At 45.7% G+C, this 22,031-nt stretch overlaps 1 protein-coding gene across 1 annotated transcript in view; it reads right to left on the bottom strand.

Moving 5' to 3' along the window:
* Window positions 1-22,031, bottom strand: part of LBP (lipopolysaccharide binding protein) — a 35,096-nt gene extending 13,065 nt beyond the window's left edge. Inside the window, exons 1-9 of the mRNA XM_055543238.1 lie at window positions 21,903-22,031; window positions 18,946-19,060; window positions 17,324-17,452; window positions 10,845-11,000; window positions 9,550-9,613; window positions 5,982-6,045; window positions 3,367-3,458; window positions 2,044-2,220; window positions 101-160 (exon numbers count right to left, since the gene is read on the bottom strand). Of these exons, the coding sequence (XP_055399213.1) occupies window positions 101-160; window positions 2,044-2,220; window positions 3,367-3,458; window positions 5,982-6,045; window positions 9,550-9,613; window positions 10,845-11,000; window positions 17,324-17,452; window positions 18,946-19,060; window positions 21,903-22,026 (981 nt within the window). The 5' untranslated portion in view covers window positions 22,027-22,031. The remainder of the gene's footprint in view (window positions 1-100; window positions 161-2,043; window positions 2,221-3,366; window positions 3,459-5,981; window positions 6,046-9,549; window positions 9,614-10,844; window positions 11,001-17,323; window positions 17,453-18,945; window positions 19,061-21,902) is intronic.

The following is a 22,031-nucleotide window of genomic DNA, read 5'->3' as shown; positions in this document are numbered from 1 at the left end:
TGGTTCTTGATCAAGCTGAGAGGAGGGTGGAGGTTTTAAAAAATACCCCTGAAGGCTTTGGGGACTCAACCTGCACCCTGAGGGCTAACGGAAGCCTTACCCTGGGAACGAAGGCGCGGAAGGACTTGGTGTTCAGTCGAATGTTAGAATCAGGAGGAATCTGCAATGAAGGGACACAAAGAGGTTTTAGGTGCTCTGGCCAGAGCTGAAGGTCTGAAGAGAGATGGGGAAGTGGGCGGGTATTTAATAATGTAGCTTCTTGACTGCCTGTGGTTACCATGGCAACAACGAGATGCTTGTTCTGCACTTACCGTGAGCACATGAATCCCTGGGGTCCTGGCTGCTCTCCTTGGGGTGTAGGTGACATGCAGGACTCAATCAGAGGATCCACAAGAGTGAGATTTGCAGTCTCACAGAACTAGGATTGACTCTAGGCTTTGTTACTATGTAATCCCAACTGAGTCCCTTTCCCTCTCTGAGCCTCAACTTCCTCACCTATAAAATAGACATAATTATATGTGTGCATGTATGTGTGTGTGTGTGAAGTTGCTTCATTTGTGTCCAATTTTTTGCGACCCCATGGACTGTTAGCCCACCAGGCTCCTCTGTCCATGGGATTCTCCAGGCAAGAATACTGGAGTGGGTTGCTGGGCCCTCCTTCAAGGGATCTTCCTGACCCAGGGATTGAACCCGTGTCTCTTACGTCTCCTGCATTGGCAAGTGGGTTCTTTACCACTAGTGCCATCTGGAGGTCCCAGAGATAATTATAGTTCCCACTTACTGGGTTATTGTGAGGGCTAAATGTAATGGTGAGTATAAAGCATCTAGTCCAAGGCCTAGCACATAGTGGGCGTTCAATAAAACACAGCTACTATGATCCCTTCCACTGAAGGAAAGGTCTGTACCACAGGTGGGAGGGGTGACTCAAATATGACAATAGAAGTAAATGACCCTGGCGTGGATGAGAAATCATTCAAAGGACAGATATCACTCCATCCATCACTTCTGGTCTCCAATTTATTACCAGGATTGGCTGGACCATCCAGTTTGGATTGCATTGTGTTTCCTCCACCATCCTGACATGGTACACGAGGCTTCAGCTTTTACAAAGAGCTACAAGAAACAGCTGCCTAAAACCCAGAAATATGAAAGAAACTGAAAGAAATTTTCATGATGTTATCCACTATAAAATGTAGTAGCCTTTATACAAAGCCACACTGGAGACAGTTGTTTTAGAGGTAAATGCTAGGGCGACGCTTTCTCTCCTTTTCACTGTGAATCCCTAAATCCTGCACTCTTTCCATTTTGACTATGGGAAGCACCCACACAGATCTGTGATTAAAAAAAAAATCAATTTATGGGTCCTGTGTCTTCATAATTGTGCCTTACTTTTAACGTGGTCTTTATTTTCTATTCTATGAAACCTTATGAGTTTATCAGTTCATGAATTTATCTATTATCCTGCCTCATTCACTAAAATCTTTAAATCGCCACAAACCATCAGAATGAAAGAAAATATGCATGAGGACAACAGATCTAGGGACTTCCCTGGTGGTCCAGTGGCTAAAAACCTGCTTTCCAATGCAGGAGACACAGGTTCAATTCCTGGTCAGGGAACTAAGATCCCACATGCCATGGGAAAACTAAGCCTGAATGCTGCAAATACTGAGCCCATGTGATCTAGAGCCCATGCTCCACAACTAGAGAAGCTCCTGTGCGCCACAAGGAAGACACAGCACACACACACACACACACACACACGCACACACACACACAAAGATAATGGATCTAGACAGGAGGGAAAAGTAAAACACGGATAAGCAAGCCAGAAAATCTTCCACAATTGTTATAATGGAGAAAGAACTTTGAGCTTCCTGGCCGCCAAAGTGAGAAGTGAAATTGTGCTAACATATTTTTTCTGCTCTTGATCTTTTTTCTTAGTTATAGTTTACTATTTCACTGATGTAAATGGGTGGAAAGGGAAGAGGAAGGAAGACCAAGTGACGAAGTCATTTGTGAGAACTATACTGCTATGATTCTCACCATGTCATCCGTGATAGTAAAGTTCAGGAATCCCGCTTTATGATAAACTAGGCTGGCAGTGTTGAAGGCATAATCAGAGATGGCAAAGTAGACCATTCGGCTGTGTTCCTCAGGAAGGTTCATGACAGGAGCAAGGAAAGCAACTGGGGAGCGGTCATCTCGGCTAAAAATTTCACCCTAGGGAGAGAGATAGAATCCATTTGAACTTTTCTAAGTCTATCCCAGGGCTAGACACCTGAGCTAGGAGCCTATAGAGTCTGATGAGGGAACATGGGCTAGAGATGCTGCCTGAAATTCCACCATTAAAGATGTTTTCCTTGGAATCTAAAAAAAAAAAGATGCAAATGAACTTATTTACAAAATGGAAGTAGAGTCACAGATGTAGGAAACAAACTTATGGTTACCAGGGGATAAGGTAGGGGAAGGGATAAGTTGGGAAACTGGGACTGACACATATGCACTATATGTGTATATATATAAAATATGTATATATATATAAAATAGATAACTAATGGGAACCTGCCATATAGCACAGGGAACGCTACTCTGTACTCTGTAATGATCTATATGGGAACAGAATCTTTAAAAAAGCAGTGGATATATGTATATCTATACCTGATTCACCTTGCTGTACACCCGAAACTAACACAGCGTTGTAAATCATCTATGTGTGTGCTCAGTCACTCAGCCGTGTCTGACTCTCTGTGATCCCATGGACTGGGGCCTGTCAGGCTCCTCTTGTCCATGGAATTTTTCAGGCAGGGATACTGGAGTGCATTGCCATTTTCCTCCTCCAAGGGCTCTTCCCGACTCAGGGATTGAACCCATGTCTCCTGCACTGGCAGGTGGATTCTTTATCACTAGAGTTACCTGGGACGCTCAAATCAACTATACACCAACAAAAATTTTTTTAAAAAAGATGCTTTCCTTTGGGTCAAAGTGTATGTCCAGGATCCCCTAATGAAACGCTCACCAGAAGCTTTGATGTTTTAACCTATAGGACCTCTTGGCCAGCTCTTCAGTGCCATTGAGGGCCTGCTCTGGTTAACGTCACCTGCATGGTGGGATAGGTGAAGGAGTGGAGCGCGGGGCCGGGGAGGAAGGAAGTTTCAAGGCCTAAGTGATGTAAGACACCATGGGAGGATCCTGGCTCTGGGAATACTCCCCACAACTCCATATTGCCCTGCCCTTGACACAGTGGGAACCATGGGGACACAGGGACAGATCTGAAACTGGGGAACAGGGGGCCCCAAGAAAGGGCTGAGCTGAGGGAATGCCACACCAGGGCTGGACCCACTCAAGCCCCTGACTCAGGACCCTTACCTTGAACATCACATCCAGCATTTGGGCTGTGGCTTGAGGGGCCCCCATCAAGCTGTAATCAAGGCCAGCGAGATGATCAATCTCTGTTGTGACTGTGAACCGGGGGAGGGACAGAATTAGGAGGCGGGCGATGCAGAAGCGATGAGGACTCTGGCTGACCCACTCTCCCTCTGGAGAGGTCTCCAGAGCCCCCTGCCCCTCCACCTTAAGACCCTCCACCCAGCCCAGTGCTGGGGCAAAGAGCTCCTTCACCAAGAAAGAGACGACGTGGTTTCTTCTGTTCCACTGATGATTTAGCCACAAGGGGACTGGTGTGCTTATCCCAGAGCCTGAGCAGTTTCCAGAGTCTTACACACACACACACACACACACACACACACACACACATGCACACACACAGCCTGAGCACAGGAGGAGCTCAGGTCTGGCAGCCCCTCCATACCCAGAACTTCACACCGAGGAAGACATACGATAGGGAAAATTCTTCAACCAAAGATATTGCTCTTCAACTTTATAACCAAGACCTTGATCTTCAAGGAAACCATCCTCCTACCAATATCAATCAAATATCCCGGAAGGCAGGGCCATGTTCAGAGGACCCAGAGACTCCCCTCCAAGGCCTTGAGGGAGCAGGAGCTCTCTGTCCCACGCACTGGGGCTCTGTGCCCATGTGGGTCTCTGCTGAAGGGAAGGTTAGCAGTGAGTGTGGAGGCCTGGGGACCACGGCATCAGGGAACACCTCCAATTGTCCAGGGCCTGTCCCTGCCAATTTTACCTGTGTAGCCTAGCTCTGGGGCCTCTGCTTGTAGAAAACTCTTATACAGGTACACTTATGTGCAGGCAAAGAGGTAGTATGAGATGCACTCTGCCCTGTTGTTGGCAATAGGAAAGAATGACAACAAACCTACCTGTCCAGCAGCTGCAGGCTCATTAAATAAATCGAGACACATCCGTAAGGTAGAATACTGTGCAGTTATTCAAATGAAGTCTAGGGACTTCCTTGGAAGTCCAGTGGTTAGTGGTTACTCCACGCTCCCACTGCAGGTGGCACAAGTTCGATCACTGATTGGGAACTAAGATCCTGCAACCTGAGTGGCATCGCCAAAAAAAAAAAATGAGGTCTATATAACCATTTTGGAAAACTGTGTGGCAGGATCTGGTAAGGCTGAACCTAGGCACATCACAGGAACCTGTAATTTCTCTCCTGTGTATATACCCCAAGATGCATGTCCATATGAGTTAGAATATTCACAGCAGCACTACCCACAATGATTTAGAACTGAAACTACCCAAATGGCCTTCAACAGGTCTATAGATAAATAAATGGAGAGACGTTATGGATGATTCACGTTGTTGTACAGCAGAAACCAACACAACATTGTAAAGCAATTATCCTCCAAATTAAAAAAAAAAAAGGAAAGACATAGACACAGTGGATGACATAGCAGGAGAGTGAATGAACTCACAATATGGAACAATATGGATTGACCTCATTATTTTATTATTTTTTTAAGATTTTCTTTATGTGAACCATTTTTAAAGTCTTTATTGAATTTGTAACAATATTACTTTGGTTTTATGTTTTGGTTTTTTGGCTGCAAGTCATGAGGGATCTTAGCTCCCCAACCAGGGATTGAACCCACACCCCCGGCACTGGAAGATGAAGTCGTAATCACTGGACCACCAGGGAGGTGCATGGAGTGACCTCATATTTTAAAGTTGAACAGAGAAAGCCTTCTGCTTTTGATAAAAGACTGTGATTACTGTATAGGTCCATTCATGTACAAAGTGCAGAGCTGATCTTTGCTGGAAGAAGTAGGGAGGATGGTCACCCTTGAGGGGTGGATAGTGGACCAAAGGAGACGTGAGTGGACTCTGAAAGGCCAGTCATGTTCTGTGTATTGATCTGGAAGTTGGTAAGTGTGTGTGCTCAGTTTGTGAAAAAATTGTAAAAACTCCACTTACAGTTTGAGCACTTTTCTCTCTGTATTGACTTCCACAAAAATGTTTTTTAAAATGAGATCAGTTTATATGTGCTGATGGAAAAAGATCTCCAAGTTATACAGGTTACAAAAGAACAATGTCTCTACTATTACAGACTAATGTATATATTCATAATTATGCATATTCACATACATTCATGAACAAAAGTAACACATATGTGAATGTATGGTGGCGGTGGTGGTTTAGCTGCTAAGTTGTGTCCGACTCTTTGTGACCCCATGGACTGTAGCCTGCCAGGCTCCTCTGTCCAGGGGATTTCCCAGGCAAGAATACTGGAGTTGCCGTTTATTTCTCCAAGGGATCCTCCCAGACCAGGGGTTGAATCCTGCATTGCAGGTGGATTCTTTTACTGATGAGCCACCAGGGAAGCCCATGTGAATGTATATTCATATGCTTATGTATGTGTTTATTTATATTTGTACATGCAAAGGAAATATCTGAGAGTACACACTCAAAACAGAGTTTACCTCTTGGAAGAAAATTTGGGGAGGAAAGGGGACTTTTAATTTTTACTTTTAATACTGCTGCTCCATGTAAAGTTTCATAAGATACATATTAATGTATGCACTTATAAAAATTAATGAGAATGAAGGATGGGTGGAGTGCCTTACCTGGCAGAGTTTGAAGATAAGGCTGTAGCTCAGAGGTCACCGAGTCCTCAATAATTTCACAAATCTGAAAAATATGGGAAAAGAAAGCCCGAGTGAGTTTGCTGGCTTTTGTCTGGCCCTGTGCTAACTGCTTCGGTCCCATTTCACATCTTTGCTAGTTGGTCACTGATCCTACAAAAATTTATAAGTGCTTATGATATGCTAGGTACTGAGAAAATAGAAATGATCAAAAACATGTCTGCCCCCACGTGGACCCCAGTAGGGTCCAGTTGGGCCTGTTAAAGTCCATCACAGGACTGGAGATCGAAGCTAGGTAATTTGGCTGGAGGTACCGCCTGAAACTCTGTCATGAAAGACCTATTCCTTTGGAAAGCCCTAGTCTCTCAGGGTCTAGAATTGGACAGCAGAATTAGATAGTAAGTAGCAATAGCCACACAAATAAGTGTACACTTAATGCAGATACTTCTTAACAGATTAGCTGGATGGATCAATAGTCCTTGTGTTACCGAGTTCAAACTCGCTCTGCTTGCTGAACGCTGAACGACAGGCCAGTGGATTGGAGACAGGTAGTGAGACAAGGAAATGTTATTCGGAGAGCCAGCTGACCAAGAAGATGGCAGGCTAATGCTTCAAAATAACTGTCTTCTCAGGGTCTGGATGTGGGGCTCTTTTATAGATCAGAGATGGGGGAGATGAGGAAACAAAGTAAAAAGGCCATCGATCTTGCAAATATCTCCTAGAATGGCAAGCCTTGGAAAGGGGATATGTTAATTTCTTCCTTCATGCCATCTACTAGTGGACTAGGGTTCTGAACAAAGGCACTTTAATTTAACAGTCAGGCAGAGGGGCAGGATTCTCTGAGGCAGGCCATCATGTACAATAACAAAAGCAAGGAAAAGCAAGTCAAAGAAACAGTTCCAACACAGAGTCAGAGTTGGCTTTTCCCTGCAACACTTGTTTCCCCAGCTGCTTGTGGAAGACTGAATCCTCCCATCCAACAGGCCACCACACATAGTAAACACTCAGAATTTGTTGCCCCAGTTAAATTGTGGGCTTCTCAAGAAATGGAAATGCTCAAGAAATGTTCTCAAACCTGTTTGCTTTCCTTGCTATTGCAATCACTCAAATTATTTCTTATGTAGGGACTTTCCTGGTAATCCAGTGATTAAGAGTCCATCTTGCAATGCAGGGGATGTGGGTTCGATCCCTGGTTGGGGAACTGAGATGCAGTGGGGCAACTAAGCCTGCACACCACAACTACTGAGCCCGTGTGCCACAACCAGAGAATCTGTGCACCACTACGAAAGATCCCACCTGCTGAAACCAAGACCCGATGTAGCCAAATAAATAAATAAATATTAAAAATTATTTCTTATGTAAACCCATGAAATAATGACTGAGAAAAGAATTTTTTGTCAGAAAAACCTAAGGTAAGTGCTTTGGAAAGATGAGTTGCTTAAAAAAAAAATGTCAGTAAACTGCTGTGGACCAGAAAAGCTTCCCAGGAAAACAATTATAAAAATAAGGAAGGATTCTGCATGGAGGACGCTTTGCAAACATCTCTAGATTCTCACTGTGGTTAAAGAAATCTGAGCTGGAACCTGTATCCGATGCATGTTAAATGTTAGAAGAACAGTGCGAGGCCAGTCAAGAGACTGTTTACAAAGAATGGTCCTGCGTCTTAGGTCAAAGGAATGTACGTTTACTGTATCTTAAAATATTTGGATCCACATGTAAATATTTTCTTTGTTCAAGGCTGTGTGAGTCCTCACCTCATTTTTTTCCCCATTTATTTATTTATTTTTATTTTTGGCTGTGCTGGGTCTTCATTGCGGCACACGGGCTTTTTCTAGTTGCAGAGAGCCGGGGTTACTCTTTGGTGCAGTGCACAGGCTTCTCATTGTGTTGGCTTCTCCTGTTGTGGAGCACAGGCTCTAGGGCACGTGTGCTCAGTAGTGCAGCTCCCAGGCTCTAGAGCACAGGCTCAATAGTAGTGGCCCATGGGCTTAGCTGCTCTGCAGCACGTGGTATCGTCCCAGACCAGGGATTGAAGCCATGTCCCCTGCGTTGGCAGGCCGACTCTTAACCACTGGACTACCAGGGAAGTCCGAGTCCTCACTTTAAACAGCTTTTTTTTTATTAACTAGCTATCACCTATCCTCCACAGATATAGTGGAGGAGAGGGACTTATGGGGGGAGGTGTCCTAGAGCATGCACGTGGTCCTGGCCTAGTGAGAGGGTCACTGCTGGCTCCTATGAGGAGGTGACATCTTCAGGGCAAGCTGTAGCTCAGAGGGTAAAGAATCTGCCTGCCATGCAGGAGACCCGGGTTCACAGCACTATTGTATAATATTGCTATTAATCATTATTGTCTCCATCATCAACAGGGGAGCATAAATCCACACCACTGAAGAATACTAGGTCCCACTAGAAACGCATGGAAACATGGCAACGGGGTGCATGAGGAGAGGACTGGGTGTTTTCCAAGCTCGCTTAGACCCTGGGACCTCAGAACAAGAAAAGGAACAGAACTGCTTGCCACGTCCAATCCTTGGGGTCTGCATGCTATTTTCACTTCAACCACCAGGAGGCACTCAAAGCCAAACCAGACTTGGATCAGGAGAGGTGTGTGTGCCTGTGTTTCCCCTTTCCTCTTCTTTACTTTCTCTCTTCCCAAGCGGTCATCGCTACAAATGCAGCTCCAGGTAGATGATACACCAGAGACAGCATTTTAGGGTGAAGTAGGTGATTGAGCAATGGCACCCCACTCCAATACTCATGCCTGGAAAATCCCATGGACGGAAGAGCCTGGTAGGCTGCAGTCCATGAGGTCGCTAAGAATCGGACATGACTGAGTGACTTCTCTTTCACTTTTCACTTTCATGCCTTGGAGAAGGAAATGGCAACCCACTCCAGTGTTCTTGCCTGGAGAATCCCAGGGACAGAGGAGCCTGGTAGGAAGCCGTCTATGGGGTCGCACAGAGTTGGACACGACTGAAGCGACTTAGCAGCAGCAGGTGAATGAGAGAACTGAAAGTTAACATAAACCTCTTTATTTTAGCCAGAGAGTCCAAAATTTGGAGATTTCACAGGATTTTTTTAAATGGGGAAAACTGACACTGTTGCTGTTTATACAAAGCAATACAAAGCAGGTGTTCATGCGTTCACCCAGGTAGGAACCAGAGCTCCTACATGGTCCACACACTCCCAAAGCTTCCTGCTTGGTCTCCACAGGCACCTAAGTGTTGATTTCCTTTTCGGCTTTTGTGGACTGCAGACCTGGGGAGGGGCAGTGAGCAAGGCCAAGCCAACTTTTTCCCTGTTGTTTGACCCTTGGCCAAGCATCTGACCATTTGCTGTCTAACTGAACAGACTCGGCATCCAGACACCTACATCTTGCCCTCAGCTTTGCTGCACACCAGTTCCATGACCTTGATTTGTCCTCTCTGGGCCTTGAGCCCAAATATGCCTGGGCCAGCCCCTAGGGCTGCTCAAGTCCAGAGGTCACTGAGGACTTGCACCCAACACTTGAGAGGCTCAGCAATACCAGCTGCTTGGACAAGCTTACCTTGCTCTCCAAGACCCTTCGGAACCTGGACTCGATCTGGTTATGGAAGAGATTCAGCAGCCACCTGGGGAGGGAAGCATGGTGGATGGTCAGCTTGGTGGCACTGAATGCAGAGAAAGTGGGGCAGCAGGGAGAGTCAGGCCAGTTTCCAAGCGAGGGCTGCTCCCCACCCCATCCTGGCCCCTGCTGTGTTCCAGAATCCTGAATGGAATGAGCATGCAGACTCCCATTTCCCAGCACACCCCCTGATTCAGTGCATCTGACAGCCCAGCCCCAAATTCAATAGATTTAGAGGAGGGGTTGGAGACCCCATGCAACTTCCCAGGTGGCTCAGTGGTAAAGAATCTGCCTGCTAATGTGAGAGACAGGGAGACACAGCTTTGATCCCTGAATGAGGAAGATCCCCTGGAGTAGGTAATGGCAACCCATTCCAGTATTATCGCCTGGAAAATTCCACAGAGGAACCTGGTGGGCTACAGTCCATGGGGTTGCAAAGAGTTGGACATGACTGAGCACACACACACCACCACCACCACCACCTGGAGAATCCATGTTTTTCTTTTCCTTTTTTGAGGGAATATATCTTTATTTATTCTTATTTTTAAAATTTTTGGCTGTGCCTCACAGCAGCTGGGATCTCAGTTCCCCGACCAGGATCAAACCAGCCCCTCCTGCAGTGGAACCGCAGAGTCTGAAGCACTGGACCACCAGGGAAGTCCCAAATTCATGTTTTTCTAATCAAGGAAACTGAGACTTGAAGAGATTGGCTCAAAGGTTTGTGTATTTTTCACAAGCTCTCATTTGACCAAAAGCCTTTGTGTTCTCTCCGTAGCCAAACTGCACTTGTCTGATGGTGGTGAAGCTCTTTATTTTTTGGTGGAAATGGCACACCAATGCCTGCTCAGTCGTGTCTGACTCTTTGCGGTCCCTTTGTCTGTAGCCCACCATGCCCATGGGATTATCAGGTGAGAATACTTGAATAGGTGGCCATTTCTTTCCTCCAGGGGTTCTTCCGGACCCAGGGATTAAAACTGTGTCTCCTGCATCTCCTGCACTGGCAGGCGTATTCTTTACCACTGAGCCACCTGGGAAGCCCGGCACACCACCAATACGCTGAGCTTAAATCTGCTTCTGTTCAGCTCAGCAGGTCCCCCAAAGAATTACTCCAAGTGCACATGATGGGCCCATGCAGTACCCTGGACCGTCGTGCTTATCAGAGGCCTTGGGCCTTGGGTTGGATAGGCCTCTGGCTCCTGCCAGGGGTCAAGCTGGTCAGTGTCCCCATGGTGACTTACCCCAAATCTCCTGATATGTGCACCTCCACATCACGGATGTGGCTACTGCAGCTGGAGACAGCCACTTTGGGTCTCCCAGAGGGCTCACTGTCCAAGAGAAGATTGACTGAAATGGTGATGCCCTTGACCTTCACGTCAAAGGAGCCGTCTAGTCTCCTAGAGAAGAAAGGAGAAGTAGTAAGTGATTCGTAGACTATGGTCAGCCACCATTTGAGGGGAAATATAAATCTCAATTTCCAACTAAAGAAACCAGAGTAAGAAGTTAACTACAGAAATTATTACAAATATAGTTACTACGAGATAAAGATTTGTTATAAACAAGACCATAAAAGATCAAGAAGAAAGCTTGGGTCCATTTATTTATGATCAGGGATGGGCAAAAGCCTTTCTAGGTCAAATCCAAGTCTCAGAAGCCATAAAGGAAATGGTTATGAGCTTAACAGCACTGAAAATTAAAACTTTAGAGAACAACAATGGCATATGCAAATTTAAAAAATTGCATCGTGAGCTAGCCAAAGATCTAATTTGCTTAACACATGAGCTAATATATGAGTTAATTTCCTTAATACAAAAAGAACAAGCTTATACAGAGTAACAAGGAAAGGACAAAAGAGGAAAAAAAGAGAGGTTCAAGATGTTAACAGAAAGTTCAATTACAAATAAGCACATGCTGCTGCTGCTGCTAAGTCACGTCAGTCGTGTCCGACTCTGTGCGACCCCATAGACGGCAGCCCACCAGGCTCCCCCGTCCCTGGGATTCTCCAGGCAAGAACACTGGAGCGGGTTGCCATTTCCTTCTCCAAGGCATGAAAGTGAAAAGTGAAAGTGAAGTCGCTCAGTCATGTCCGACTCTTAGCGACCCCATGGACTGCAGCCTACCAGGCTCTTCCGTCCATGGGATTTTCCAGGCAAGAGTGCTGGAGTGGGGTGCCATTGCGTTCTCCATAAGCACATGAGACGTGATTAAAAATGAAAATAACGATGCCAGTTTTCATCTATCAGAGAGATAAAAAGTTTAGCAGATTTTCATACCCAGTGCTTGTGAAGATGTGGGGAAACCAAACACTGGTTGAGAGAACACATCAGGAACACAGATTGGTGGGGTCTATCCTTAGAAGAAATGGAGGAGTCCTCATAGTCAACAAGAGTCTGAAATGCAGTACTTGGATGCAATTTCAAAAATGACAGAATGATCTCTGTTCATTTCCAAGGCAAATCATTCAATATCACAGTAATCCAAGTCTGTGCTCCAACCAGTAATGCTGAAGAAGCTGAAGCTGAATGGTTCTAGAAGATCTATAAGAGCTTCTAGAACTAGCACTAAAAAAAGATGTCCTTTTCATTATAGGGGACAGGAATGCAAAAGTAGGAAGTCAGGAGATACCTGGAGTAACAGGCAAATTTGACCTTGGAGTACAGAATGAAACAAGGCAAAGGCTAATAGAGTTCTGCCCAGAGAACACACTGGTCATAGCAAACACCTTCTTCCAAAAACAGAAGAGAAGACTCTACACATGTACATAACCAGATGGTCAATACTGAAATCAGATTGACTATATTCTTTGCAGCCAAAGATGGAGAAGCTCTATACAGTCAGCAAAAACAAGACCAGGAGCTCACTGTGGCTCAGATCATCAACTCCTTATTGCAAAATTCAGACTTAAATTGAAGAAAGTAGGGAAAACCACTAAACCATTCAGGTAGGACCTAAATCAAATCCCTTATGATTACACAGTGGAAGTGAGAAATAGATTCAAGGGATTAGATCTGATAGAGTGCCTGATGAACTATGGATGGAAGTTCATGACATTGTACAGGAGGCAGTGATAAAGACCATCCCCAAGAAAAGAAATGGAAAAAGGCAAAATAGTTGTCTGAGGAGGCCTTATAAATGGCTGAGAAAAGAAGAGAAGCTAAAGGCAAAGGAAAAAAGGAAAGATATACCCATTTGAATGCAGAGTTCCAAAGAATAGCAAGGAGAGATACAAAAGCTTTCCTCAGTGATCGATGCAAAGAAATAGAGGAAAACAATAGAATGGGAAAGACTAGAGATGTCTAAGGGAACATTTCATACAAAATTGGGCACAATAAAGGACAGATATGGTATGGACCTAACAGAAGCAGAAGATATTAAGAAGAGGTGGCAAGAATACACAGAAGAACTATACAAAAAAGATCTTCAGGGCCCAGATAACCATGATGGTGTGATCACTCACCTAGAGCCAGATATCCTGGAATGTGAAGGCAAGTGGGCCTTAGGAAGTATCACTACGAACAAACCTAGTGGAGGTGATATAATTCCAGTTGAGCTATTTCAAATCCTAGAAGATGATGCTGTGAAAGTGCTGCACTCCATATGCCAGCAAATTTGGAAAACTCAGCAGTGGCCACAGGACTGGAAAAGGTCAGTTTTCATTCCAGTCCCAAAGAAAGGCAATATCAAAGAATGTTCAAACTATTGCACAATTGCACTCATCTCACACACTAGTAAAGTAATGCTCAAAATTCTCCAAGCAAAATTCTTCAAAGTACTGAGAATTTCCAGATGTTCAATCTGGATTTAGAAAAGGCAAAAGAACCAAAGATCAAATTGCCAACATCCATTGGATCATCAAAAAAGCAAGAGAGTTCCAGAAAAATGTCTATTCTGCTTTATTGACTACGCCAAAGTCTTTGACTGTGTGGATCACAACAAACTGGAAAATTCTTTAAGAGATGGGAATACCAGACCACCTGACCTGCCTCCTGATAAAACTGTATGCTGGTCAAGAAGCATCAGTTAGAACTGGACATGAAACAACAGACTGGTTCCAAACTGGGAAAGGAGTACACCAAGGCTGTATATTGTACCCTGCTTATTTAACTTATATGCAGAGTACATCATGAGAAACACTGGGCTGGAGGAAGCACAAGCTGGAATCAAGATTGCCGTGAGAAATATCAATAACCTCAGATGTGTGGATGATACCACCCTTATGGCAGAAAGTGAAGAGGAACTAAAGAGCTTTTTGATGAACATGAAAGAGGAGAGTCAAAAAGTTGGCTTAAAACTCAACATTCAGAAAACTAAGATCATGGCATCTCGTCCCATCACTTCATGGCAAATAGATGGGGAAACAGTGGAAACAGTGAGAGACTTTATATTTTGGGGCTCCAAAATCACTGCAGATGGTGACTGCAGCCATGCAATTAAAAGACACTTTCTCCTTGAAAGAAAAGCTATGACCAACCTAGACAGCATATTAAAAAGCAGAGACATTATTTTGGTAACATAGGTCCATCTAGTCAAAGCTTTGGTTTTTCCAGTAGTCAAGTATGGATGTGAGAGTTGGACTATAAAGAAAGCTGAGCGCCGAAGAATTGATACTTTTGAACTGTGGTTTTGGAGAAGACTCTTGAGAGTCCCTTGGACTGCAAGGAGATGATACCTGTCAATCCTCAAGGAAATCAGTCCTGAACATTCATTGGAAGGACTGATGCTGAAGCTGAATCGTCAATACTTCGGCCACCTGATGGAAAGAACTGACTCATTGGGAAAGACCCTGATGCTGGGAAAGATTGAAGGCGGGAGGAGAAGGGGACGACAGAGGATGAGATGGTTGGATGGCATCACCGACTCAATGGACATGAGTTTGAGTAGGCTCCAGGAGTTGGTGATGGACAGGGAAGCCTGGTGTGCTTCAGTCCATGGGGTCGCAAAGAGTCAGACATGACTGAGTGACTGAAATGAGCTGAACTGATCCTGATTGTAACTACATATCTTTGGTTCAGTAATTTTACTTCTAAGTCTTTAGTCTGTGGCTTATCCTGTCAAGATATTTGTGTGGGGAAGTTCACTGAAGCATCATGGGGAATAGCAAGAAATGAGGAATTAAACTTAAATGTCAACCAGTCAGAACAGATTCAATAAGTCGTGGGCATCTATGTGATGAAGCCTTTACAAAGAATGAGGTCAAATGTGGTCCAGTTATACAGTGAAATATTACTCATTCATACAAAGGAATAAAGCACCAATATGTGCTGTAGTGTGGATGAACCTCAAAAATATTATGCTGCATAAGGGATTTCCCTGGTGGTTCAGTGTCTCAGACTCTGCACTCCTAATGTAGGGGGTGTGGGTTCGATCCCTGGTCAGGGAGTAGAGTTTACTACATGACAGGGCTGAAGATACTGTGTACCATAACTGAGACCCGGTGCAGCCAAATTAATTAACCAATATTTAAAAAAAATATTATGCTGCATGACAAAAGCCAGAAAAATACGTGTGCTGTATGATGTCATGTGTATGAAAGGTCCCAGATTGGCAAATCTATAGAGACAGAGGCTGACTGGCGGTGGCCCAGGGTTGGGGGAGGGGCAAATGGGGAGCGAGTGCTTAATGGGTATGGAACATCTTTTGGGGAGATGGAAATATTGTGGGATTAGGTAGAGGTGGCGGTCGCACAACACTGTAAATGTACTAGATGCCACTGAATTGGGTACTTTAAAATGTCATGTGAATTTCACCTCAGTAAAAGTATTACATTAAAAGAAATTTTAAAAAAGAATGAGCTAGATATTCATATGGTCATATGAAGAGATCTTGAAGCGTATGGCCTGATTCCTATCATGGAAACTGAATTAATATGCAAATATTAATGACGGCCGACAAAGGTTCATGCAGTCAAAGCTATGGCTTTTCAGTCGTCAGGTTTGGATGTGAGTTGGATCATGAAGAAGGAAGGCTGAGCGCCAAAGAACTGATGCTTTTGAACTGTGGTGTTGGAGAAGACTCTTGAGAGTTCCTTGGACTGCAAGGAGATCCAACCAGTCCATCCTAAAGGAAATCAAACCTGAATATTCATTGGAAGGACTGTTGCTGAAGCTGAAACTCCAATACTTTGGCCACCTGATGTGAAGAGCCGACTCACTGGAAAAGACCCTGACCCTGGCAAAAATTTAAGGCAAAAGGAGAAAGGGTTGATAGAGAAAAAAATGGTTAGATAGTATCATTGACTCAATGGGCACGAATCTGAGCAAACTCCAGGAGAAATGGAGGACAGAGGAGCCTGGCATGCTGCAGTCCATGGGGTCACAAAGAGTTGGACAGGACTTAACTACTGAACAACAACAATTGATGACCTAGATGAAAGTGTTAGTCACTCAGTCGTGTCTGACTCTTCATGACCCCATGGACTGTAGCCCATCAGGCTCCTCTGCCAATGAGATTCTCCAGGCAAGAATACTGGAGTGGGTTGCCATTTCCTTCTCCAGGGGATCTTCCTGACAGGGATCGAACCCAGATCTCCCACCTTGCAGGCAGATTCATTACCATTTGAGCAACCAAGGAAGCCCAATATACTGATCTACATACTGAGCATCTTTCTAAAGCAGTGTTGTCCAACAGAAATATAATGTGAACTACATGGGTAAATTTAAAATTTTCTAGTAGCCACATTTAAAAAAAGCAAAATTAAAGGAGTGAGAGTAATTTGAATAGTATATGATTATCATTTCAAAATGTGATCAACATAAACATTATTAATGCGATATCTTATGTTCTTTTTTGTACTAAGTCTTCAAATCTAGTGTTTTACACTTACAACTGATCTCCATCTGTTCCGGCCACTTTTCATGTATTCAGTAAGGACGTGGGGGCAAAGGCTACTATATTGGACAGAGCAGGTCTACAGTGTCAGCATGGCCAGATCACCCGTATTTGCCCTCCTGTTACGGGTTGAATTGTGTCCCCTGAATTTGTATGTTAAAGGCCACTTAGTTCCCGGAATTTGACCGTATTTGAGATACAGCCTTTAAAGAAGTGATCCAGTTAAAATGAGGCCATTAGGGTGGCCTAGAGTCCAGTCTGTCCTCCTAAGAAGAGGAGATCTGGACACACAGAGAACCACCAGGGGTGCAGGCTCACAGAAGGATGGCCATGTGAGGACGTGGCGACAGCAGCCATCTGCAAGCCCAGGAGAGAAGCCTCAGAGCAAACTCAATCTGCCCACATCTTGATCTTGAACTCCTAGCCTCCAGAAGTGTGAGAAAAAAAAATTCCCATTGTTTAACCGCCCCCGCTCTGGCCCAGTCTGTGACATTCCATTATGGCAGCCTGAGGAGACTAACCTACCTTCCATCCAAGGACCTCAGAAGTCAGAGAACAGTTCAAAATGCTGGAGAGGTCAGCCCACCCTTGACCAATGGCAAACAGGAGACTGGGGTAACTCAGAGGTGCGCTCTGCCTACAATGTCCCCAAGACGGTTGTCCCTGGGACGGTTGAACTCCAGTAGCTGCCAAGCCGACTCCTTTCTTCCCCACCTCACTTCTGTACAATCCTTGGATGTTTCCCTGAGTCACTCACCAGATAAAGTACTTGCACTTGAATTCTTGCCTTGGGGGTCTGCTGTGGGGAAAGCTAGGAACACCCTACACCCAAGAAAGATGGAAGGAAAGCCAAGGTCAAGGTTCCAAGGGCCTGGGAGCACAGCCAACTTACAGTATCCTCTTGCGCACCTTCCAGTCACCCGTGACCTGGATGAAGGAGTTGGAGATAGAGAAATGCAGGCCCCGATTGGGGAGGAGCTTCAGAGCGGAGCCGAGCAGCTTACAGCTCTGAATGTTCAGGCTGGGGAGAGAGACCCACAGAAGAGGCATCAGCATGGAGGCAGAGGCAGGTCTGGTCTCTGCAGGGGTCTTGCTCTCACCCTGGGACCTGGAATCCAACTCCTACTTACCTGCTGTGTGCCCTGAGCTAACCATGCAGCCTTGCCAAGTACTTTGCATGCACTGCATCACTTGGTCTCACAGAGGGGGTCAGCACTGTTCAGGTTCCCTTTTCACACAGGGGGAAAGAGAACTTCTTGGAAGGCATGCATTTGCCCAGAGTCACACAGTCAGGATCAGAGCCCACAAATCTCACGACCCTGGCTGGGACCTCAAGTAAGGTGCAGAGATGCACCCCATCATCGCTTTCCTCTCCACATGCAGAGGGGGAACTCATTCAGAGAAGGCTGAGGGCAGGCTCAAGAAGAGACACAAAAGGCCTGGGAGAAGCAAACCCAGACCATACGCATCCTGGGGCTGTTGGTGGGAAAGGAATGGTCAAGATCCCTTTTCTTTCCCTGGTGCACAGTAGGTGCTTGATAGATGTTTAGTGATGGACTGAATAAAAGAAGGACTGGAAGAAGTCATCGGTGGTGAGCAGAGAGGGGTGTGATGAGTCATGGGCTCAGTTGTCCCTGCTCCATTGCCAAGCCTTCAAAAAGTGATTGATGTCTTTTTAGAAGATATTTATTTATTTATTTTTGGCTGGGTTGGGTCTTCACTGCTGCATACAATTTTTCTCTGGTTGCGGTGAGGGTGAGTTACTCTCTAGTTGTGGTGCAAGGGCTTCTCATCACAGAGGCTTCTCTTGTTGCAGAGCACAGGCTCTAGCGCTCTCGGACTTCAGCAGTTGCAGCACATGAGCTCAGTAGTTGCGGCTCCCAGGCTCTAGAGCACAGGCTCAACGGTTATGGTGCACAGGTTTTGTTGCTCCGAGGCATGTGAGACCTTCCAGGATCAGAGATTGAACCCGTGTCTCTTGCTTTGCAGGTGGATTTTTTACCACTGAGCCACCTGGAAAGCCTGATGTCTTTCTTTTTAAAGCATCAACTGCTCTGGTCTAAATATCCTTTAAAGACTCAGGTGAAATGCCACCCCCTCCAGGAAGCCTTCCTTGACTCCTCCAGATGTGCCAACCTCAGTTCCAAGAGTTGGGTTACTATATCTAAAATTAAAGGTTTAATTTACCAAAAAAAACTTAAGGTCTATCTTCCCTTCCAGACTATATCCAGTGTCAGACCAGAGCCTGGATTATCACTCCAAAGAGGCAGAAAGTTATCCCCATTTTACAGATAAGGAAACAAAGGCTCAGGTCACATAGCTAGTGGCTCTTCATTAATATTTGTTGTATGAACAAATGAAGGGCCCAAGTTCCTTTCAGAACTTCCCTCTGAACTCTGAGGAGCCATCCGACCACTGCCTGCCCCAGAGAGGTCTTAAGCCATCCTGGGGCTCTCTCTCCCTTCCTGTCTGGACACCACCCACAGCCCCTGCTCAGCCACCTCGGAGCCTCACCTGTGGAATCTATAGTCCACGCTACCAAAATGTTTGATCCTGACGTCGCCGTCGAAGTTGGGCAGTGTGACTTTGTGCAGCTTACTCTGCAGAGCCAACAGCTCCTCTTGGGCCACTGAGGACACAAAAAAGCTGGGAGTCAGCCTGATTGGCCTGCCTCCCTCCCTCTAAACCCTTCAATGGCTCCTACTTGCCCTGGGGAAAGAGGTCAACTTTCTGTTTAGCACTATTATGGTTGCAGGTTATTGAGCCCCTCTAGAGCAGGGGACTAGAGGGGAACTCCGTGGGTAAACAGTCTGCCTGCAATGCAGGAGTGGCAGGAGCCATAGGTTTGATCCCTGGGTCAGGAAGATCCCCTGGAGGAGGACAACCCACTCTAGGATTTTTGCCTGGAGAATCCCCATGGATGGAGGAGCCTGGCGGGCTGCAGTCCATGGGGTTGCAAGAGTTGGACACGGCTGAAGTGACTGAGCACACACGCACGCCCAAGAGCACCAAGTGGCAGGAGAGATATTCAGGAGGATCACTGCATTGCAGGTGGGGTGGTTATGTTCATGCCCATTTTATGGATGAGAAAACAGAAGGTCTGTCTTTGTCAGCAGCTCCACGAGAGAGGAGTGTCGTGTGCTTGGTGGCTGGGCCTCTTTCCTGTCCTTCACAGTGTCTAGCCTGTGTAGAAGAGACTGCAAAGATTTTAGGGCTAGGATCCTGGCATTGGCGTCTCTCTAGCTGGGTGACCTTGAGCAAGTCCTCATCCTTGGCATTCTCTGTCTGTCCAAAAGCAATGACAGCAATACTTTCCTCACTGGGGAGGCGTGAGGATTAAAAGAGATCACTGCAGGACTTCCGTGGTGGTCCAGTGGTTAAGAGTCCTCCTGCCAATGCAGGGGACACGGGTTCAATCCCTAGTCTGGGAAGATTCCACCTGCCGAGGGTCCCATGTGCAACTACTTAGCCCATGCACTTTAGAGCCTATGGTCCACAACGAGAGAAGCCACCACAAGGAGAAGCCCATGTGCCACAACTAGGGAGTAGTCCCCGCTTGCCAGAACGAGAGAAAGCCCGCACAGCAGTGAAGACTCAGCAAAGCCTAAATAAATTAATAAAATTGTTAAACCAAAAAAAAAAAAAAAAAAATCTAAGAAAAGAAAAACGTTTAAAAAAAGAGAGAGAGAGAGATCTTTGCAAAGCCAAAAGGAGTCTGGCAGGATAAAAAGCACTCTTGCATGGTGCCTGGCACACACGAAGCACTCAGTAAACACCCAGGAGGTCAAAGCAGGGTGGATCTTGTTTAAAAATATGGAAAGGAACCAAAATGTCCAGCTCTGGAGGACTGGTTACACTTACACAGCGGAAAGGAACAAGAGGCAAATTTTGCCTGATCTAGAGTTTCAATATAAACAGTATTCACTCTAGGACTTTCTGTTTATCGGAGGTATGAGAGACCCAGGATTCTGCCCTTGGAGTGGATGTGTGTACACAGATGACCACTGAGCTCCCCCACTCTGCCTCTTACCACTTTGCAGCCCTCCCTCCCGCACACACAGGAGCTGGTACTCTCCCAAAACGCTATCCCTTGTCCCTGGCTAACTCTCACGTATCATTTCTACCTCACCTCCTCCAAGAAGGCTTCCTTGATTGCCTTCTGTCTGTCTCCAGCCAATCTGGGCTCCCAACAACTCTTCCTGAGGGAATGTTATTATCCCATTTGAACAGATAAGGCAATTGAGGCTCCATATATGTGAGGAGCAGCTCTCCATCAAGAATTGTGGGGAAGGGTATATAAATACCACCAATCCCTTGCCCCTTGGACAGATGATTTCTGAGGCTTTGTTTTAGCATCTTAAAAATTTTACAAATGAATTATTATACAAAACAGAAACAAGCTCACAGACATCGAAAACAGACATGATTATGGAATGTGGATGGCGGGACAAATTAGGAGTATGTGATTAGCAGATATGAACTATATATAAAATAAATAAGCAACAAGAATTTACTGTATAGCACAGGGAATTATATTTAATATCTTGTAATAACCTATAATGGAATATAATCTGCAAAGAACTGAATCATTTTGCTATATACCTGAAACTAATACATTACTGTAAATCAACTATACATCAATAAAAAATAAAATACAGTTCTACTTTTGCTCATTCTTTAAAATTGAAATATAACATCTGTAGAAATACAACCTAAAGGGCACTTGTCTTATTAAAAGTGTTAGTCACTCAGTCCTGTCTGACTCTTTGTGACCCCATGGACTGTAGCCCACCAGGCTCCTCTGTCCATGGAATTCTCCAGGCAAGAATACTGGAGTGGGTTGCCATGCCCTTCTCCAAGGAATCTTCCCAACCCAGGGATCAAACCAGGGTCTCCTGCATTGCAGGCAGATTCTTTACCATCTGAGTCACCAAGGAACCTACTGGGAGGTAATTCTTACATGTTTATGCACCCATGTAGCCAACACCCCGAGCAAAACACAGGGCATTCTCAGCACCCCTGCAGGCTCTCTGTGCCCCTTCTGGGTGGTCACCACCATTCTAACCTCTAGTTCTAAGGCGTGTGTTTTCAAACTTGAGCAAGAATTTTCCAGCAAAACTGTTCCTATCACAGGGGCAATAGCTGGCTCACTGCCATGCCTCTCCTGGCGTCCTCCGTCCCCATCTCACATGACAATCCTGCTACAACGTTTCCTGGAATCATCTTCTGAACCAAACATTCACCCCCAAATCTTTATCTCTGTTTGGCTAATGGGAACCCGGCTAAGACAAGCAACATGCCCACATGGCCCAATGGTTGGGTGACAAGGCCAGACCCCGAGCCAGGGCTGCCTGACTGGGAAGCCTGAACCATCCTGAGGGGAGAGAGTCCCCTCTATGTCCCCAGCTGTCCCCAGAGCAGTCTGGGGCCAAGCAGGTCAGCCAATCCAGCTGACAGCCGCAGCTCCCTACCGTACTCCAAGCCCTGGTCGGTGATCCTGACGACCAGGCCGGGATTGGCCCCCAGGGCCCTGGAGGTGAATGTGAGCAGGGTTCCCAGCAGGAGGGAGGGCAGGGTGCCCGTCGAGGTCACCATCCTGG

The sequence above is a fragment of the Bubalus kerabau genome, chromosome 13 (genome assembly GCF_029407905.1).
Source record: "Bubalus kerabau isolate K-KA32 ecotype Philippines breed swamp buffalo chromosome 13, PCC_UOA_SB_1v2, whole genome shotgun sequence".
Lineage (NCBI taxonomy): Eukaryota > Metazoa > Chordata > Mammalia > Artiodactyla > Bovidae > Bubalus > Bubalus kerabau.
This window is presented reverse-complemented; position numbering and strand designations above follow the sequence as displayed.